Source organism: Lepidothrix coronata, unplaced genomic scaffold (genome assembly GCF_001604755.1).
Source record: "Lepidothrix coronata isolate B3197 unplaced genomic scaffold, Lepidothrix_coronata-1.0 Scaffold65, whole genome shotgun sequence".
In the NCBI taxonomy this organism is placed as follows: domain Eukaryota; kingdom Metazoa; phylum Chordata; class Aves; order Passeriformes; family Pipridae; genus Lepidothrix; species Lepidothrix coronata.
Genome location: NW_016690245.1, coordinates 1372972 through 1394089, shown reverse-complemented (window position 1 = coordinate 1394089; position 21118 = coordinate 1372972). Strand labels below are relative to the sequence as shown.

General features: G+C 40.7%; 1 protein-coding gene and 1 long non-coding RNA gene across 4 annotated transcripts in view; one reads left to right on the top strand and one right to left on the bottom strand.

Moving 5' to 3' along the window:
• The window catches only part of ROCK2 (Rho associated coiled-coil containing protein kinase 2), a 107669-nt gene extending 93360 nt beyond the window's left edge, over positions 1–14309 (bottom strand). For all 3 annotated transcript variants that reach the window (XM_017818086.1, XM_017818088.1, XM_017818087.1), the window contains exon 1: positions 14169–14309. In XM_017818086.1, coding sequence (XP_017673575.1) covers positions 14169–14294 — 126 coding nt within the window. In that variant the 5' untranslated portion in view covers positions 14295–14309. The remainder of the gene's footprint in view (positions 1–14168) is intronic.
• Positions 14310–14952: 643 nt separating this feature from the next.
• LOC108498861 overlaps positions 14953–21118 on the top strand; it is an 8513-nt gene continuing 2347 nt past the window's right edge. The window contains exons 1-2 of the long non-coding RNA XR_001875331.1: positions 14953–15120; positions 19381–19495. This is a non-coding gene — a long non-coding RNA (uncharacterized LOC108498861). The remainder of the gene's footprint in view (positions 15121–19380; positions 19496–21118) is intronic.

Here is a 21118-nt window from a genome sequence, read left to right as displayed (position 1 = left end):
GAGATCCAGCATCTACAGAAATTGATCCTGTCATAGTTTCTGCTCTCTAATGGTGCAAAAGTATTTTTTGTACCATCCCCAATCTGTTTTGTTGAATTGTTCAATATCAGGCTACAAATAGGAAACAAACTGAACACAAAATTGACCATGGGGACACTACAAATGCCTATTCCCTTCATAAATTGTATTTTACATAGTTTTGTAAGATTTTCAGGCAAAGAATTGAGAATATCAATGCCAGTTACTGCAGTAAACTATTGGTTTGTTTCTTCATGTGAATCTCATGAAGTTCAACAACATGTGAAGTCTGGCACCTGGGTTGGTGCAATCCCTGGTATCAACACAAGCTGAGGAGTAAAGGAATTTTCTGTGGAACCTTCAGAATAGTTTTATCTATTATAAATATACCCACCTTACCATTAACAACCTAGAAGTAAACCCTTTTTTCTTTAAGCTTAAACAATCTTGTCTCAATGCAACACTACTGATGTAGTTGATGCTATTGACCTGATGTAAGAGTATGAAATCAGAAAACACTGCATAGGTGTAAGGTCCAATTAGTACTTCTACAATTTATTTCAGTCAGGTGTCAAAGCAGGCTGCAGTGATATCAGTCTGCTTTGTGCCAGCGTAACAGAACATAGATATTAGAGATGGAACAGTAACATGGCACCAAAAACAACTTCTGAATAATCACTGGCAACTAAAAACTCAAATTAGTCATTCTGGCATTTCATATGTTGATGGATTCCACTATTTTCAGAAGAAAATATGAGCCAGTATTTATCTTTAAAACAAGATTGTTTACTCACAGAATCCTGCTCTTCCTAAAACAGAGGGAAAGAAACAACAGATTAAAGCAAAAGACTGCAATACAAAACCCCCATTTTAGTTACTTAAACTCAAACACAGACAAGTACTAATAGGAATTGACCTTTTACAAGTTTATTTACCAAAAAAACCTCTTTCCAGTTTCTACAATTTTCTCTGTACATAGGCTAGTAAGACGCTGTGCTATTACCCTGAATATGATAGCAGAGTTTATTTCATTCTTTTATTCTAATTCTCTTTTCTCCTAAGTGTATATTAGCATATTCTAGCTGAATTGAAGTTCTCTGCAATCTGAAAGTAGCTACAGCATTTGTACAGCAGTATATGGAGATTTGTTCTTGTCCCCAGGCTCTCTCCAAAGTTTCATTACTGACACTGAGGTAGGACACCTGTATCCAAAAAACATTAGGCTGCATATTTTAATCAATAAACACACCATTCATTTGAAACGTAGTTCCTTGAGGAAAGGAGACATGCTGTGGATTTTTCAGTTTGTTTTGGAGAGGTTCAGGATTATGGGTTGTTTGGGTTTTTTTGTTATTGTGGTAGTTACCACTGTGTTCTGCAAATCCGCCAGGATTAACTGAGAAAATGGTTCAGGCTAGTTTTAATCCAGGTTAGTTACTCAAAACTCACAGCACACCAGCACAAACATTGTGCCACCACCAAGGTGGTGCCCCAAGGACACAGGTGCAGCTACAGCTTTAACTGACAGTGAGACTATTTGTGGAACCCTGCTAGCATTTGTTTTTAAATGGATTCATACAACTAAGGGAGAAAGACACAGGTTAAAAAGTTGAGATCACTCAGGTTCAGTTTCTTATACTGAAAAACTTCTGTGTTCCTCAGACTTCTGAACTTTTACTGGTCTAATACTAAAAGCTGGTATCTGAATCCAACAGTGTACAGCTGTATTGGTTCATCTACAAATTCTTACAAGATAAATATATTTTTGTTAAATATGTAAAAACTTGATTGGTTCTAGCCTTAATGACTGAAGCCCTTAAATAAGTACAAAAATATATACACCTTTAAAAAAAACAACAATCCTAATCCACTGGGTCTTCAACATCCTCAAGAGGGGAAGTGCAGGGGCAGGTACAGATCTCTTCACTCTCATGATCAGTGATGGGACTTTAAGAAATGGCATGAAGCTGAGTCAGGGGAGGTTTAGGTTGGATATCAGGAAAAAGTTTTTCACCCAGAGGGTGGCAGGACACTGAACAGGCTCCCCACGGAGGTAGTCAAAGCACCAAGCCTGCCAGAGTTCAAGAAGTGTTTGGACAATGCCCTCAGGCACATGGTGTGATTCTTGGGGATGGTCCTGCATTCGGGCCAGGAGCCAGACACCATGATTTTGATGAGCCCCTTCCAACTCAGCATATTCAGATTCAATTATTGAGACAATCATGTCTATTCCTCTTTTAAATGAGCTACAGTTCCTCTTTTAAATGAGCTACAGATACTTCATCCTGCAGCATTTTAAGGCTTCCCTCATCTCCTGACTACTCGTGGCTCTGAAGTGGATGACTACAGAGCTTATCTGAAAAGATAGAAAGACATTCTGAAGTATTTGTCTACGGCTGATAGAGATCTTCACAAAGGAACCCAAATCCTCAGGAACTCTGGTCTCAATCTGACAATGAAGTACCTTGTATCTTCAGAATGGTAGGACTATTTCAAAGCCTTTTCAAGGCAAAGCTATTATAAGGAAAGCCCCTGTAAACCTTGAAACAGGTATAAAAATTTTCTTCCAATTGATAATAGCTCTTCAAGATAGTGGTATTATCTTCATACATGTGGGCAATGAAATGTCACCTTAATCACTGTGCCATCTAACAGAAGACATGCATGTCTGCCTTTATTGAGACAGTTAAATTACAATTTCATTAAAATTAATTTACAAACTGATATTAAAAATATCAGCTGAGATTATGGTAGCAAAAAAAGAAATCTTTAAATAGAAGAATATTTGCAGTTTATTTAGCTTGTATTTATTCCACCATGATCACTTTTCCCTTTATCCTTTATGTGCAAATTTGTCTTTGTAATATAAAGAATAAAAAACCAGTGAAATAAAAAATATGGCAAGACATTCAGGGCTAAGTGAATATTCCAAATTACTTGGGAGAATAAAGTGTGGTCCCAAAGACCACAACTCAATGTTTCCTAAATTTTCCTTCCGCTTGGCAACAAGCAATTCTGACATGGAAAGGCAAGAAAATATCTGCCTTAGACCTGATCAGATAAATTGCCACAAGAATCATCTCAATGAGTTGCTTCCTCAAGGAATCCCATTTTTTATATTTGAAGAAAAAACTTGTACATCAATCACTAGGGTCAGAAGAAGTGCATTCACTTGGCTAAAGGTTGTGGGGAAGAAAAAAATTTACACAGGTCTCTTGTAAGTGTATTTCTGCACACATCCTCTATGAATATACACAGGTGTAGAGGCACACACCCACGACCTAACCAAAAACAGGACAGCCACAACAGTGTGGCACTATCCAGCAGCCACCAGAGTTCTTTCTACTAAAGAAGAATTTAAATCTGGGAATACAAAGTCCTTATATCTACAAAAAACAGCTTTACTGCACATCGATTAGGTAAGAGCATGACCTTGATGTTTCAGGCCATTTCAGACAAAGTTGTGTCCTTAATTCATCTGAATTTCTTGTCATTCCTTATTACCCTACATGGAAAATCTGTATACAGCTGGCTATCAGACACCTCACTGTCCAAGGAGTTCAGACATATGAAAAAGCTGATTACTGAATAGGGCTATGTCCATTTACTCATTGACCAGCATTTGCAGAAATAACATGAGATAACTTCATCTAAAATAAAGCAGTTCCAGTTATCATCTGCTTCTACTTTACTACTTCTTGCTCTGCTGCAAGACCGGCAGCACTGAATTTAACCACGGTATTTCTTACTCTGTTCTGTCACAATGTGTCTCATCCAGCAATTAAGTCAAAACCAGCAGAATAATCAGCAATTTATGCTTAGAATGCACCTTGCCAGCATTCAGGGTGAATGATGATTTCCAACACCACATCTGCAGCAGCAAGTGAAAAAACGGCAGCACCTGAGCCCCCGTGCGAGGCCTCCACTCCCCAGGCTGTAACCACGGCAATGCTTTTGGACAACCACAGGCCAGAACTTGCCACTAGGGACAGGGCAACACCGTATAAGCTACAGCACCACAGGACCCTGACACGGTCTGGGTTACTGTTATTAGATAAAAACCTTACAGACTACAGTGATATTTTACTTTTGAGACTATTTTGCATGTAATTAAACACAAAGAAGAAAAAAATGTTACGCCTCTCTCACAACCCATATGTGTTTTCAGCATCAGTGACCCTATGATACTGCACCATGAAGAATGTTTGTTTCTCCCCCCCCCTTCCATTTTAGAGGACAATCACCCCAACAGCAGTTAAGATTTTATAATGAGAAAATAAATCAAAATATGATGGCATTAAAAAGAATATCAGTTCCATAATTCAGAAAATTACTCTGTGTATAAACCCAAAAACAATTCCCATGTGCCAAGAAAATAGTCCAATCACACAGCAGCCTCTTCTGATAGTTATGTTCTGGAAATTAAGCTTGAAATCTAAATATAACTAAGAAGTTCTACCTTGGAATAAAATGTGTATAAGACTTTTCTTCAATCATGCATCGTGCATACTCCAAAAAGGCAAAACAGCCATTCCTCTCCCTCATCACATTCAGCATCCATTTGATATAACACACTGATAAAGAGAAATTACTTCAGTGTACATTTGGTTTGTTTTGATTAACTAAAAAGGCACTTGGACTGTAAGTACATGCAACTTCATGAATCCCCATCTAAGTCTAAAAGATGCACTGCATATCTTCCCACATAAACGTGGACAGTGTGATTTCAAAACAATACCATATTACCAAGCATACTTTTAGCAATGCAGCATAAGCAACACATTCCATCCTATATAGAAAACTTATAATGAACTCTACAGTTGGGTTCAATACTATCTCTGATTTTCTGATTCAGTAAAGTTCTGCAGTAGAGTCATATAAAATAAATCTAGGAGCTTTTTAAATAATGAACAATGTCACACCTTACAAAATTGGTCTTAAAGTTATATTTTTTAATCTGTCAAATTTTGGCAAAGGTGCTCTCACAAGTAGAGAGGGGACATTTGTGACTTCTGGCACTTGAGAAACACTGCAGGGCACATGTAGGAAAAAATACTGGTATTCTTTCTAAAAAATGAAAAGCACTGAAATAGTTTATTTTGACACTTAAATTGCCTTTCTTCAGAGGCAGCCAACCATTAAAATAGACTAAGTGATTCACACCTCATGGTGCTACTGTTTCAGGCTTCTACATGCACAAACCGTTCTTCATCATAGCATCCATATTTAAAGGTTTTCTTCATAATCCTAACAGAAATCATTTCTAAAACACAGAACTAGCTGGATATCTATGATTAAAAGGAATTGCCAGCATAGTATTTTTTCAGGAGATGCAGCTTTTATTAGTCTATTTTATATTTCTTGTATCTTCTAAGCCAAGCTTAAAATATTCCTGACACAGAACAAACACTTCATGAATAAAAAACAGTTTCTGCTGCCTTATTTGCTGCTACATTCAGGTTTTGCCATCAGAATTTTGATATCAGGAGTTCTGCTGCTCCCCACCTTCACTGGCATTAATGCCACCATTTCCTGAGTCAAGACAAACCCTATAGATCTGGGAAGATGACGATGAGTGGGGAATAATGAAAAAAAATTTTAAAAAAAAGCACATTTTGTATAGTTTAAGTAATTTATTTATAGTAATACTTATCAGTAAACTTGAAAGCAACTAAAAAAACAGGGTTTTACAAAACTTTACAGTGTAGTAATAGGAATTTATTTTTTTTTAATGCAGTTATTTTTAGCTTTCCTTATGAAATGTATATATCAGTTCGGAGGCTTCTAATACCAGCACAGATGCAACTCTTAAGTTTAACAGAATTACTATTTTGTGCTGACAGAGAAAAAAAAATTAAACATAGAATAACATTTAAATTAATAGCAGCAGCTGCAATACAATAATAAACTGTCAGTATCTCCTTGCCAGATGAGTAATTCAAGTAGTTGTTCTCAGTCACTTTTCATATAAAAGTACATAAATAAAAGGGGGGGTACTTTATAATCCAGGTTTATACATCCTAAAGAGGTCATTAAATTGAATAGGCCAAGAAATAAAAACTATGGCTTAATGCCTAAGTGGGCTGACTTTTACTGTTGGAGGAGGTCCCAAGATGTTCACTAATGGAAACAGATTGTGCATGCACACCCCTGGCATTAGAAAGGTTTTCATTATTCACTAAACCCACAGCTTCCAAGATGGTATTACTTCCTGCTCTTCTCCATTTTCCTGAGCTATTAGAGGGAATAATTCTATTTCTAAATCAAGAGACTTCATGGATTTTCTATCACAAAAATTTAAAAATTCCACAAAGAAAACAGAATTCAGAAGTCAAGCAAGGTTACAAAATTGTGTAAGAAGGGGTGGAAACAATATTAAGTCACCCCATAACATTTTATATCTACTTACTGCAGCTTGTTCCCAATGACTTCAGCTGCACATATTAGAAGTCTACCACAACAGACCTGTCCCTACATAGCAGAGGGTGCTAGAAGTTATTTACAAATAAAAACCCGTGTCCTAAACGTGCAACAAACAACAAGGCCTGTCTCCCTAATCTTGCACGTCACATAATCAGCACTAAAATGAAAACAGAGACTAGAACCAACCAGTTCCAGAAACCACAGGGAAAACCAGTTCAAAACTAGTTTCCGTATGAAACAGAACATTTTCCTAGCATAGGCAAGCCAAACGATTGTATACCCCTCAACCAAAACCTGGGTATTGCAGTTTTTAGTGCATAATCTCTTTGAAGATATGCACATACACACTACCATGGGTTTATCGATGCAGGACTCTTCATTTCGAACAAAAGAAAAATGCAGAGGGTCAATCAAGTTGCGACAAACAGAAGCAGACTAAGCTTTCCAAATTCACAGTTCATTCAATAAAAAGTAATTTCCAAGCAACACCCAAAGATATTTCCCTATACCTATTCCACACTAGGGTAAATCTGTGCTGTGGAGAGAGCAATGTTTGATATTTAACCAACAACTAAGCTACAGACTTTGGACGACTACCTGTAACAGCAGTGACAGACATGGACAAAGAACAATGATGCGTTACAGCCTTTAAATAGTAATCAAGATTTTAGTTAAACTTTAAATAGCATTTGGAAGAAAGTGTGGAACTTCAGCATCTTTTCCTTCCAGCTATTTATTTATTTGGATAGTAACAGTCAACGTTATGTGTTTTGAGATTAAAAAATCAGAAGAACATTTGTTTAAGATTAGCTTTTCTTCTTTCATAGTTATTCAAACCTTCTTTCATGTCTGTATGTGACCTCAATTTCCTCCTGAAGAAAATTATAAGAAAATTCTTGTGTTTGAATGAGTCACAAACTTTATCTTGCTTTATGTAGGATCCTGTTATTCTGTACTTTAAATACATACTAATAAAATCAGTACAGTCAAGAAGCAATAAAGCAATCACTTGGTTATCTGAATCCTCAAGGTTCAAAATTAAACACTCGGGCATAGATGCCTTGTGATCATCCTTTTTATATCACATAAGTCAATTCTAAAAATTAAATTCTTCTCCAGTAAAGGTTAAAAAAAAAGCTTCATCATCTCCATTTCATATAGTTGGAAATGCAGAAAGATGATGCCATACAGTGATAGCACTAGATTAGGGTTCAGACCCTCCTGCACACCATCCTTTTTAATTTCTGCCTGTACCACCTGAACAGCACCATCCTACTAACAAAAATGAATGATGAAATGACTATGGAATAAAGTAACAATGCTGCACACTAACATCATAACTCATTAGTCATTTCAGCAGACAGAAAACACAAAGTGATTGGTGACCATTTGCAAACCATTTGACTCAGGTAAGTTATTCCATGTGAAATAAAATTAATGAAAGACAAGAATAATCAAAACCGAACTCTATGTGGCACTCCGATTGTTTTTCTTCTAACGTCTATCACCTTCCATAGCCTACCACAACTGAAACAGAGACTGAATAGGAGGCATGTTTCACATGACAATGAAGAAATTTGTGTCCATCCAACAAATAAACTCCATGATATGCCACAGATGTAAAAAGGCCCCTCACAACAGCTGTAAGTGTAGCAGATGAACACAGAGAATAAGAAAAAGCTAGGTTCATACCACATAAAGCAGCTGTTACCGAGACTATCCAACCTAGTGAAATCTGGACAAAATCCACAGAATCACAATCTGCCAAATATTCCAACCCCTCTGCGCATTAGAAGGTGGTCAAATCGTGGTTTAAGCATACAGTCTAAAACTGTAATTAGTAAAAATGTTAATTAGTATAATGTTCCAACTGAAGGATACCCATGATGCTCCACCTGTACTAGAGCAGCCGACGCAGGACTGGCCGTGCGGATGCAGTGACGGCTACACGGGAACGTTTGGACATTGCGTGGCTGTGGCAGCAAGAGCTTCATCCACAGCAGGTATGGCTTGGGAACTGAGCACTGCATTCAACATGGTGTTTACACTGCAAACGGCTCATTAAAATAAGTTTATTACTAGTCAAGTCTGCCAATATAAACACAGTATTCTTGTTCTTAACCAATGGGATGTACCAACAAAAAAAGTGCTTTAAATAAATTTGTTACCAGAAACATTTGCTGCTTGCAACAGTTCAGGAAAAAATCTTGTACACAATATAGCATCCTCCCCCCCACGAAAAAAACATCTTTATGGGCTATAAAAATATACATATTTAATTTTTTTTAATATTCTTTCATTATGTAAAACTCTACTACCAAGTTTCAATCACTTTCATCTTTAAAATCCAAAGTCAGCTTCACTGTGACATTGATACAATTCCAGTAATATTTTGTAGATCAAACACTGGCAAGAAATCCTCAATTTACAGCTGCAGAGATTGGTTACTCCAGGAGCACTTTTCTTTCTTTTTAAATTAGTAGCTTTTGTTACAGATTGCATTACTAGATCAATAGACAAGTGCTTTGGCATCGCTCTGTCAGTAGTCAGGACTGAAAATATACTTTAAAAAACAGTTTCTTATCAGCACTAGCACACATTCCAACAGACACTGAGGCTGCTAATATTTGGAAAAGTGCAGAGTTCCTGAATTTTTATTCCTTCACATATAAAGCAGAAGAAAACTGTGCTAACTTGATGGTGTGGGTGTCTTTTGGTTTCTCTGAAGTTGTTAAAGAGACTGAACAACTACAGGGTACAAATGACACACTGCAATCTGATCAATACAGATGAAATACTGGGAGTGAACATTCCTCTTGTGAATACACATACACAATATCTGCAAGCACCTTGTATGGCAGTAAAAGTACTGAAGCTGAGCAAAATGTTCTTTTTGCTTTCTTACACTTCAAGTGAAATACTTTGATCCTAGTGTGGAATAAGACAGAATATAAGAACAGGTAAAGCTGTCAGAAAATAGAACTGTCCTTTTCCAGCTAACTATACTGCTATATATAAATCCATCAGAGGGGAACAATGAACAAAAGACAATTCTGTTTCCTTAAAGATCATTTTTTTTCAACTCTGCAGTAGATGCTCTAAAATTACAGATCAAAAATAGAAAATTTATAGAAAGAGTCAGAAACTAATAGAAAAATAACAGCACAAGAAATATAACAAACAAGGAAAGATTATTTCTTCAAGAACAGAGAATCATCTGGCCTTCTGACTACTTACTGGGCAACAAATTTTAGATCAGATCCTGCAAACTGCTACAGTTTCAGCTCTTCCCCATACTTCCTGGCTCAAATTAACACAACAGATTGCTCTTGCTGATTCAAAACTATGCGGCAATAAATTCAGGAAAACAAAACGACTTTCATGTTAAATATGAAACACTTAGAAAGCCCATAAGGCCAAAATCCTACGAAGGGATACATTGTGTCGGCCATGATGACCTGGAGACCCCCTATTAACAGAGCTCAGTCTAGGGATCTGCTCAATTAACACTCTTGGTACAAAGTTGGCATCCACTTAATTGATGAGATCGTTATGGACAGATGCACCTATTGAAAGGATGAGAGTCACAGCTGTATCTGCAACCCACTTTTCATTAAGAGTAAAATTCCAGGGTCTCAGTAGCAAGGGTCAACACAGATGAACATTATTCATGTTCAGACTAGTGGAAACACACAGTTTACCTGCCAGCTTTATTTTAACAAAAAATAAATGGCAAATTAGTTCAGTGTTGGTTTGTGGGTTTGGATTTTTTAGGTTCTAAGGCATGTATATTGTGAGACACTTGAGCACTCTCCTGCTAATCATCTCTCCATTTCTCAGTCCACTCTGCTTGCATTCCCAGTGTAGCCCAACACTGTGCTCACGATTTCACTGCTGCACTGTCTAATTGACAGTTTTAAGAGCCCTTTCTCTCAAAGGCTCACATAGCAACCACAGCAGAGCAGGCAGAATATAGTCAACATTTTACACCACCAGTGTAAGGCCAAAGTTTAACACTAAAATCCTGAGGCTTACACTAAACAAGTCCAGGGGCAGACACCAGACCCTTTCTCTGGGCAACCACCCTTGACTGGAGCCCCAGCAGAAGGCCCAGGCAGACCACTGCAGGGAGGAGGATGATAAGATTTATCTGAGCTGTTCGTCACCACCATACAACACTAAAGTTGATTTCAGCATATGCTGCAGTGATACAATTACACAGGGCAAGGAAGTGGATGTCTGGATTAGTTTTCCACAGCCTACAGTGACCTATCTGGCTCTAGTTTTAGAACACAGTAAGTGTTCAGCTAACACTTGCCAACGCACCCCTGAATAATGTGTATTGAATACTACAGAAAATAACTCAGTTAATACTGTAGATGGAGTTTATATGCAAAAACATAAATACACAAATGTATTTGAGAACCATTAAGCTCTCCTTAAATGTAGTTGTCAATTAGGTACTATTCAGTAGGAATGTATTTATAGATGGGTTTCTTATAGATCACCCAAGGTCAAATACCATTACGTGCTATCATCCATGTGTACATGCAGTACACATAAAAATGTCACTTGGTTAAATTAGTGGATGACCCAGCTGGCAGAAAAGCAAATAGCAAGAATATGGTAGCTTTACAAAGCGATCTGCACCATCTAAATGTAATACACAGAACAGGTTTTCATAACCACTAATGCAATGTTACATGACCAAAAAGAGTAAGAGCTGTGACAACAAAGTTATTTATCTTAGCAGAGGCAACCTAACAACAGGCTTTCAACACAATACAATGAGAAAAGGAGCACTTGGTTGACATCTGAATGAGGTTGCAATAATCACTTCCCTTTGTAGATGTTTTGGTGGAACCTGTCACCGAACAGAGTATACAGTTCTAGCATTCCCATTTTCATCTCTTTATCAGACCAAAGCCAGAAGAACCCCACCAAGCACAGGCTGCACATCTGACCTATGCTATGAGTAGAAAGCCCTCTATGATTTTTTTTCCCTTTTTTAAGCAGAAAAAGGATGGTGACAACCATACTGTACATTTCAATCTAGGGGGAGGGGGTATTTTGCTTTCAAAACTAACTATGAGGACAAACTAAATGGTGAGTTCTCCATCTCTTTATGCCTCTGAATTGAGAATGCATGTCTATTTGAAAGATAGACTTTAATCACACACAAACGATTATGCTCTACACAAGCATAAATAACAAGTTTTAATGCATATAATATAGCAAAAATCACATCAGAAAATCTAATGGTCTCTCCTGAGCCCCAGAGGGGGGGTGGAAGGAACATAATCAATGTATTTGGCTTTATAGATTCTCCTGCTGAAGAAATGGATGTGGTCAGCCATCCTCTGGCCAGGGAGGTACACAAAGGAAGTCTCTTCATTTAGAGCCACTGAATGAAACAGCTCTTGATAGGCAGTGAAATTGGTATCTAGAGTAAGACAGCTTATTACCTCAGCTTTTCACGGCTTTCAAATTTACACCATGTGTTGTAGATTAAGAGTTACTTTTTCACTTTTTATGGCTTCCTAAAAATAAAGCATGCACACAAAATGCAGAATAGCAGCTGTTTATGACTTTTTACACTGTAAGGAAATGAATTCCATTTTGAATTCCATTCCTCATTTTTAGTTTTGGTTATGTTATTTTTGGAAGATGAAATAGTGGCATTCCAGCTAGTCTTTTTAAGATGTTTTCCCTGACTCTTAGTTTCTGTTGCTGCATTTCTACTTTAAACTAAAAATACATTTCCACTTATGATAATTTACACTGAAAGTAAGCTGTTTAGTAAACAGGTATATTTTTTAATATGAATATGATATTTTCACATTCAGACTGCTTAGCAGCATGCAAATACAAAATTAAAGTCAAACAGCATAAACCAACAATACTAAAGCCCTAAAGAAAAAGCTTTCACAGGAAATCCATTGCAAATTTCATAAATAAGAATGATAAACAGTAAATTATTTAATACACAGACAAAGAGAGTGCACAAGCTAGGATAATTGATTGATTAGTGTTAGATTTTACTTGCTGCTAATTTTTTAAACAATACTTACAGAGTGCACAGCAAAGTGATGACCTTTAGCATTAAAAGGTGCTTAAAAATGCATTTACAATCCAACTAACACTCTCCTATGGTTTGCTAATTTGCCCAATGTGTTACATGAAGTGGTCTACATTGTAAGCATACAAAACAAACAAACAAACAAACAGAATCAAGTTCTAAGCAACTCAGTCTCAATTTTGCAGTTAGAATTTCTCTTCAGAAACATAAACATATTTCAGTGTATTTAATCTATGTCCAAGGTACAAGAGGCGAGACAATACTAGAATCACACTGTTGAGTATAAAAGCAGAGTGTGAAAAAGTCTACTGGGGTTAAGTATTAACCTGATGCATTTTTCAGAACGACTGTACTATTTTTAACTTCTCTTTTTTGGCCACAGGTCAAAGTTTTCCTAGCAAAATACCAAAGTGAAAATGCTGGGAGCGAAGCCCAGAGGCAGCTCTCTTTGCTTTGGCCTAGGCAAAAACTTATCTGAACCCAGTCACATCTGTAGCGCTATTTCCCACTCCCCTCCACTGACTATGGCTGTCATTATGCCTCTGAACATCTATAAGAGGAGTAACACAGCACTACAGCCTCAGGAAGAACATTTTTCAGATGTTATAGGAAATTCCTATATTCTCCACACAGCACAGGCATACATACTGTTCAGTCAGTTCCTGTATTTTTGGCCAAACAGAACTGAGCTATTTGAAAGTAGGAGAGAAAAAAAAAAAGGACACAGTGTAAGTGCCTTTAGCAACTCTTGGAAGGCCTGGGATTTATTCTCCCCTTTTCTGCTTCTCATAACTCGGACACATTGGAAATATAAGATTTGAAGACTCTAAAGTTCAGTTAAAATAATAGCGACAATAATAACGATAATAACAATGATAATGATAATAATAACAACAACAATAATAATCTCTTACTGCCTTTTCAGAGTTTTAATGTTTTAAATGGGGAAATCTAACTCCCTTCCCACTTCTTCCCGAGGGCACAAATTTCTTACTAAAGTAAATTATATTTCATACACTCACACAGAAAAATGCTATTTGAAACAGGAGACAAGACGAATCAATTTGCCCCAGTGGAAAATAAACGTGACCCCACAGGACCCCCCAGTTACATTTCTCCCTTAGGCGTGTCCTTTTCCTGAATTATTTCCACATCACACAGCAACCTCATCTTTACCAGAGGACGTTTTGGAGGGGGTGAGCGATGGGTGCCCTCAGCGCACACAAAGGCAGGTACTTTGGGGACGGGCACGCCGTGATTACGAGGCGCGAAAGGGAACGGTGTGAACGATGCTGGGCGAGAAAACAAGGCGCTTTCCTCCCCCGGTCAGATCTCGCCGGGGACATTTCTCACTTCCCCCACAATAAGATGTACCTAACCGGGAAGCGCTCGCTCCCCTCTCACGGCGCCGCGTCCGTCCCCTCACCCAGCACAGCCCCGGGGGGCGAGGGCCGATCCCGCCACCTCCCCGCCGCCGGTAGCCGGGCCGGGGGCGTGGAGAGGATCTCTCGTCCTCCCCCAGGAAAAGCTCTCTCAGGACGCGGGAGCTCTTTCCTTCCTTCCCGTTCCCTCCCGCCCGGCCGAGGCGAGGGCAACGCTCCCTTTGTTCCCCCGCCGAGCGCTGCCCCCGGGCGTGGCCGCCCCTCACCAGAAGGCTCTCCACGTTGACCGGGGAGCGCGGGTCGCGGATCATGGACTCCAGCTTCCTCTGGCGGCCCTCGAGCATCCCCGCCGCCGGCTCCGGCGCCTCGGCCGCCAGGGGAGCCGCCGACATCTTCCCCGCCGGCTGCTGGCTCATCCTCCGGCCCGCCTAGTGCCGGGCCCGCGGAGGGCACTGCGCGGGGCCGCCGGGCGGGCCTAGCGCGGCGGCGATCCCGGGGAAGGGCGGGGGCGGCGAGGCGGGAGCGGAGGGCAGCGCCGCCGGTGGCCGCCGCCCGGGCATGAAGGGCGCGGGGAAACGGCCGCTGCTCCGCCCGGGCGCGGGGAGAGGGGAGGGGAGAACTGAGAGGGAGGGAGGGAAGGAGGGACGGAGCGCTTCCCGCCGTGCCCCCGCCTCTCCCCGCTCGGGGCGTCCCTCGGCGGCCGCCGGCTCAGTGCCCGCTCCGCCGGGACATCGCTGCGGGCGGAGAGAGGGAGGCAGGAGGGGAAAGGGGAGCGGCCGCCGCGGAGTCGGGCTCAGAGCGCGGCTCCCTCTGCAGCGCTCGCTGGCTGCCCGGGCGGGAGCCGCGATCCCCGCCGGCCTCGCCGCTCCGGCTCCGTCCCTCCCTCACCGCTCACCCCGCGGTCCGCCCGGCCCGGCCCGGCGCGGCCGCCGCTCCCCAGCCCCGCGCAGGCGGCCTCCCCTACCCACAAGGCCCCGCTGCGAGCGGCGCATTGCTCGGCGCTCACTCACAAGCCCACGATAACCCTGAGCTCAGCGGGGCAGCGGCCGGGCCCGGGCGGGGCGGCCGCGCAGGGGAACGGCTCTCTGCATTCGGGCACAGGGAACTCGCTCTGCCCGCGCACCGTGAAACACGCGGGGAAAAAACAAAACCAAAAGCCTCCTGACATTAGAGAAAGTGTGCAAGCAGCGTTTCCGGTAGAGCAGCAGTGCTCAGGGCGTGAGTCATTAAATCATAGAATGGTTTGGGTGAAGGGACCCTAAAAATCGTCTAGTTCTAACCTCCCTGGACACCTTCCACTAGACCAGGTGCTCTGAGCCCCATCCAACCTGGTCTTGAACACTTTCAGGGATGGGGCATCCACAACTTCCCTGGGCAACCTGTTCCAGTGCCTCACTACCCTCACAGCAAAGAATTTTTTCCTACTGTGTAATCTAAACCTACTCCCTTTCTATTTGAAGCCATTCACCCTTGTCCTGTCACTACATGCTCTTGTAAATAGTTTGCCCCATCTTTCCTTAAAGTTCCCTTCAGGTACTGGAAGGCAGCAATTAGGTCACCCTGATGCCTTCTCTTTTCCAAGCTGAACAATGCAAATTCTCTAAGCCTTTTCTTTTGGAGAGGTGCTCCACCCCTCTCCTATGTGTATATCCTACGTGTATGAGAGGGAGGATGGAGAGAGAACTAGATGGTGCTGGGGAAGGTGCAGACCACCCCTGTGCACCCTGAGGAAGATGAACCTCCACACTGTGCTAGAGGTGGGTAGAGCCACCTCACCACACTGGGTGGGCACTTTGAGGGATCAGGATGCTGTTTACCAGACACAGGCAAGAGAGGCTGGAGCAGGGAGGGTGTCACTGATGCCCAAGTTGTGGCTGCAGGGGTGGCAGTGGTGAGTTGGATGGCAGAGATGCTCCAGAGATGTGGCTACTGGGCAGATGTTACAGGGCAGAACAAGAGAGACCATGGAAGTGCCATTCGCTGAAGTGGAGGGACCTCAGGGAGGAAAGGTTATCATTTTACTGTGTTGACTTTCAGCTGATAGCTGGATGTCAGTGAGCTGATGTCAGAAAAATGGCCCAACATTTTAACTTGAAAGGAAGAAGAGAGGGAGTCAGAGAGAAGTAAATATGTGAGTCACTCACATGGCTTTGAGCGAGATCACTCTCAGTGATATTCTGAGTCAGGGCCCCGACTCAAGGGGAGGTCTGTTCTGAATATCAACCCAAACTCCATAACTGGATTCTGTTTTTACAGTATCCTGAATCAAAATCCTCAAACCTGACAGAAATACACACACACATGAACATTTTGAAAAGTCAAATTGGGCACTATGACTCACACTTCTTTCAGTGAATCACATTGAGTTTGTGAGTTTCCTGAAGGAATTGGTGAAAATCTGTTTGAGAGAGGCACTGGTTATTTATATCTTAGGACTGCTTCATCTCCAAAACAGATTAAGATCTGCTTAAACTGCAACACTACAAAAAAATCACATAGTTTCCTTGAGCAGTTTACTTTGCTGTGAGATAAAAGAACTAGGTGCAACAACGAGTTGGGTTGCTACTGGGGTTAGAACGTGGTACTGGTAGGATCATGAAGTTACACACCCAAGCACAAGTTAAAAGCTCTAAATTACCTAAAATAAACATGATTTCTTCATTTACAGCCAATTAATTGGCTAATTTCTTGTAAGTGGCACAGCAGAAACGTTTCAGTTTTTTTTAAGAAGGGATTTAAAATAGGCTTGGACAACAGAGTAAACTTGGGGAGTGTGTTTCAAGTGATTGATAAGAAGCCTGTGCTAGGTTTTGCTCATGTCAACAGCGATTTTGGGGGTGATTTCAATGAGCTTGGAGTCAAGCACCAGGTTATATGAAGAGCTAAGCTCTCTTCTCAGTTTCCTCTTGGTATAGGCTAGGTGCTTCTCTTTTCCTCATTTTTTCTTATCTATGAAATAAGCTTTGTAAAAACTAATCTTTACCTAGCTTATATGATTTAGTGACATTGTTGAGAGTGCTATCTAAACAAAGGTAACAAAGAAATTCTTAAATAAGCATTACAGCCTTTTTTACATAGAAAAAAAAAAGTGTGATTGTGACTTCAAAAGCAAGTGTGTAGAAACAGTACCTTCTTGAAATTCTTGCCCAATAGATCTGTTCCTCCAGCCTTCAGGACATATCTGTTTACTGACTAAACAAGTTTTAGTCTGTTACAGGGACAAATTGACAACGGCAGTCTGCTGAATTCCTTTGTATGACACAAATCCCCAACAAAATCATCATCAGAAGCTTTATTGCTTTATATTGGTTATAAGTGACAAAAAGGGTACCGAGAAAGCCAGATCCCTCTCTCAGTATTTGCAAAAAACACTGTTTTTTAATGTGCCCTAAAGGAAAAATAACACCACCTTCTGTGGTCTTTTTGCAGTTCTACCTTTTCTGCCTTCAGTGGCGTATATCTCTCACCTATGCCTAACAATGACCATCTAAGGAAGAACTGTTTCTACCCAGTCTGTGTATGCTAGTTTTGAAGTCTGATGCAGTGACTTGTCAAATGCTATTTACCATGTTTTTTAAGGCAAAGTCCAAGCCTTCCAGCATGCATGCTGCAGCTTTAAGCCTAGAGGCCACAATTGGATCCTTCACCTCTCTTTCTGCTCCCTAAAAAGCCATTTAACTCTTTAGGTGTCTACAGTCCAAATATGTTTTAGGTGTCCTGATGCAGTAGGGAATTTGCTGTTGACTGTTTTCAGTACTGGCTGCATTTTTAGGAACAGATATTTAAGAAGTTGGTAAATGAGGCTTATTGGTTAAAAGCCATCCCCTTCAGGTCATTCCTTTATGGTATTCCATAGGGACCAAGCCTTTTCAGGAAGAAGAGGGATTTGGCTCTGGACCTCAGGCATGCTTTCACTACTATCTATCGCAAAAGAAAAAGGAGACAAACTACTCATGTGTGCATGTGCTATGCTTTTAGCACTTGCTGCTTGCTTAGTATGGCTTTTGCAAATCCTCTTCTTAGGCTCTCTGCAGATATTGAGAGGAGAACATAAGAGCACTACTGACAGAGGAGTTGATTCTACTAATTGGTGGGATCTCTAAAACTTAGGTTTAGCATCTCGTGTGGATGTAGTCCATTTTTGTGTTTTGCATATGGGAAAACAGATGTATAGAAGAATTAAGTGATATCATGGACTACCTTTGTCTAGCAACATGAAGCGACTCTCATCCCAAATGAGAACCAAATTGTGACAACAGAGTAAGAACAACCCCTCCACCTCAATAGTCCAAGCAAATACAGAGTCTTTGAAAGCTTCCAAAATTAAACCATGTCAAACTGCTACAGGCAAAGGTATATAACTAACGTCACTCGCCTGGGATGCTCCACTGACATAGATGGTTGTCGCTGTGATGGAAATAGGACAAGAAATGGTTTTTCAGATAATGAGGTCTAGAGACTTTGGAGGGTGTAGCTAAAGATCATCATTCTACCTCCAGAAAATAACATAGATTTATTTCATTAGGGTGAGAGTTTCTTTACTTTTAGATTCATAAATATGAAATAGGGATGGAAAGGAATATAAGTTTATTGGGGGCAGGGGTTGGGCTTTTTTGTTTTTTTAATTTTCCTTTCTCACATACTAGTGTTCAGTCAGTCTAAGGGTTAATGAATTATTTTTCTGGATTAAAAATAAACCTAGTTTTCTTCATTTTGCGTTAATGAAAACAAATGGGAAGGAAGGTATATGACTTGTGTATCTAGGACATATAAAAGCTCATGTTTTTGAACAACTCACAAAGTCAGCCACAATCTTCATCATTGATTTACTGATTCCAGTGTTATATTGGGGCAAATACTACAGTTATGTAAAGTCCACAAAAAAACCCCAACGTTATTTAACATTCTTTCATTTAATTCATAGTACAGCATCGGTTGCATCGCAACTAATGGCTTTAAATACAAGCAGCTTTTCAAACCCTATGCATTTCCAAACCAGCCTTCAGTAAGAATGACACTACCACATCAATTACTAGCACAGGCCAGCTATAAAATTACAAAACCACTCAGCCATCTATATAATTAAATGCAAACCAAAGTAATCAAGCAAATGTTAAAGAAAATGTCTTCATATGGTAAACTTTGTAGGTAAAGGCCTACATCTACTCTTCTACTTGGGAAGAAATATACCTTTGTATCTCATAGGTATGCCAGGTATCTGCTTCCCACTCTTTCAAACAGCATTTATAGCTGATAAATACAGAACTGTCAGCTGGTACTGTCTGTTGCTCTGTTCAATTCAGTATCTTAATCACAAATACCAGAGAATCAAGTAAAAGAGGTGTGAAACAAAAGTGGCTGCATAATGCCTGGGTGTGTCCTGATAATGTAGGACTTGGTCTCTGCCTGGCTCTTAATTGCTTACATAATTCTCCTGAGCTAACTAGCATTGCTTTTGTTAATAATGTAATTTTGCAGTTTCTTGGATGCGCTGTGAAGACAGAAGTGAAGCTGTGAATCGAGGTTAATTGAAATGCTTACGTGATGGTGATGTGCCAGATTCCCTGCTCTAAGTCTCAGGAGGAAACTTGCAGTAAGTGTAGCTTGGAGAGTAAGGACAAAGTGACCTTGGCTTTTTCTTTACTGCTTTCTGCATTTAGGTGAAGTTTAGGGCTTTGTGGCCCATAGGTATAAGTCAGCAGTCTGAGAGGGTGCTGTGATTTAGGAAATCCTCCCCACTGTGCTGTCAGTAGGCTGTTTATGCCTCACAGTACCTTAGAGCAGAGGAGGATTTCTGACACTGTTCTTTCTGCTGTGAGCATTATCTCCAGCACTTCATTTACATGACACGTGCTAAAGGTTACAAAATTGGAAATGTGCGGGGGTACAAAGCTTCTGGTCCCTTGAAAGTGCTGGCCAGAGCTTCTCAAAGCTACTTCTGCCTCCTTTTAATTCTGACAAAGGGACTAAGGACTGATTCTGACCCGTCACTTGCATGCCTGTAATATTTATTTCTTTCAGTGAACACATACCTGTATGAACAAAACCATTTTTGATAGTTTATTGTGGATTTAAGATCAAACATTTAAACACTAACTTCCCAAAAGGGAACCCAAAGTCCAGAATTAAGTAAATAGGCTCCTCATAGAAAACCTGAGGAGAATCAGACGTGTTAGAAAGGGAGCCCAACTGTGCAATGAACAGGACTTATAAGAAATGTGCCCAAAGCCCCATGTTTTCCCAGAGAAGACGTAATATGAACCAGCATGTCCATTCTGATCTGATCCAGAATTCTTTAGCAGAGTGAGAACCCCTGTACCTGTTCTCCTTTCTCTGTCTTATGGCAATTCATGTGGTGTAGTTCACCTCTAAAAAAAGTTCCTAGCCACTATTTTGCAGGGTGGTGTGTGGTTTTGCCTCTTTAAGAATGCATTCTGCTAAAGAAGTCTTTATGCAGAAAAGTGCACCAATAAGAAGATAGGGATGCCAGGAAGAAAAGGCTCTGTAGCCTATCGAAGAGAGCACTCAGCAGAATGGAGGCAGAGAGGTAGATAGCAAACTTAGTGACCTTCACAGTTAGACAGCTGTTGAGAAGAGTATTTTTGGATTGTGATCTTGGATTTTTGTGTAAGAACCATTGTAGTCACTTAATAAATCTTTCTTTTGATCTGGCCTTTTGCCATAAGAATGCAGGAACTGGCTTGGAAAGTGTCAGTAAAATCCTGGGCACTGAATGCTCCCTGCAATTAGGGGGAAATGCCAGTAGAAGATGACTTGGATAGAACTGGCTAAGAAAAGATGATTAGTGCAGTGGTTCTGTGTGCATCTCTGAATACCCACATTATGTGTCTCTGTATTAGCACTGTCATTCCTATGCTCTGCTTTTCATCAAGACTTAGCTACTGTTAATTGTGGGGAAACCGAGCTAGCCTTGCTGATACTGGGATGTAAACAACTACAGCTGCTGTGCCTACTCTCAGGGAACTTGCAGGGGCTGTAAAACAGGAGGAAGAACAGTTGTGAGTGCACTAGTGAAGACATAGCTTTGCATATAAAGGTTTACAGTCTTGGAGAAATTGCGTCATTTTATATGTAAACAACATCAGAGTCAAGCAGCAAAGTAACCACTCAGCACAGAGAGGAAGAGACAGGGAAGGAAAGGGAGGGAGAGAGGAGAGAGGAGAGAGGAGAAGAGGGGAGGACAGGGGAGGGGAGG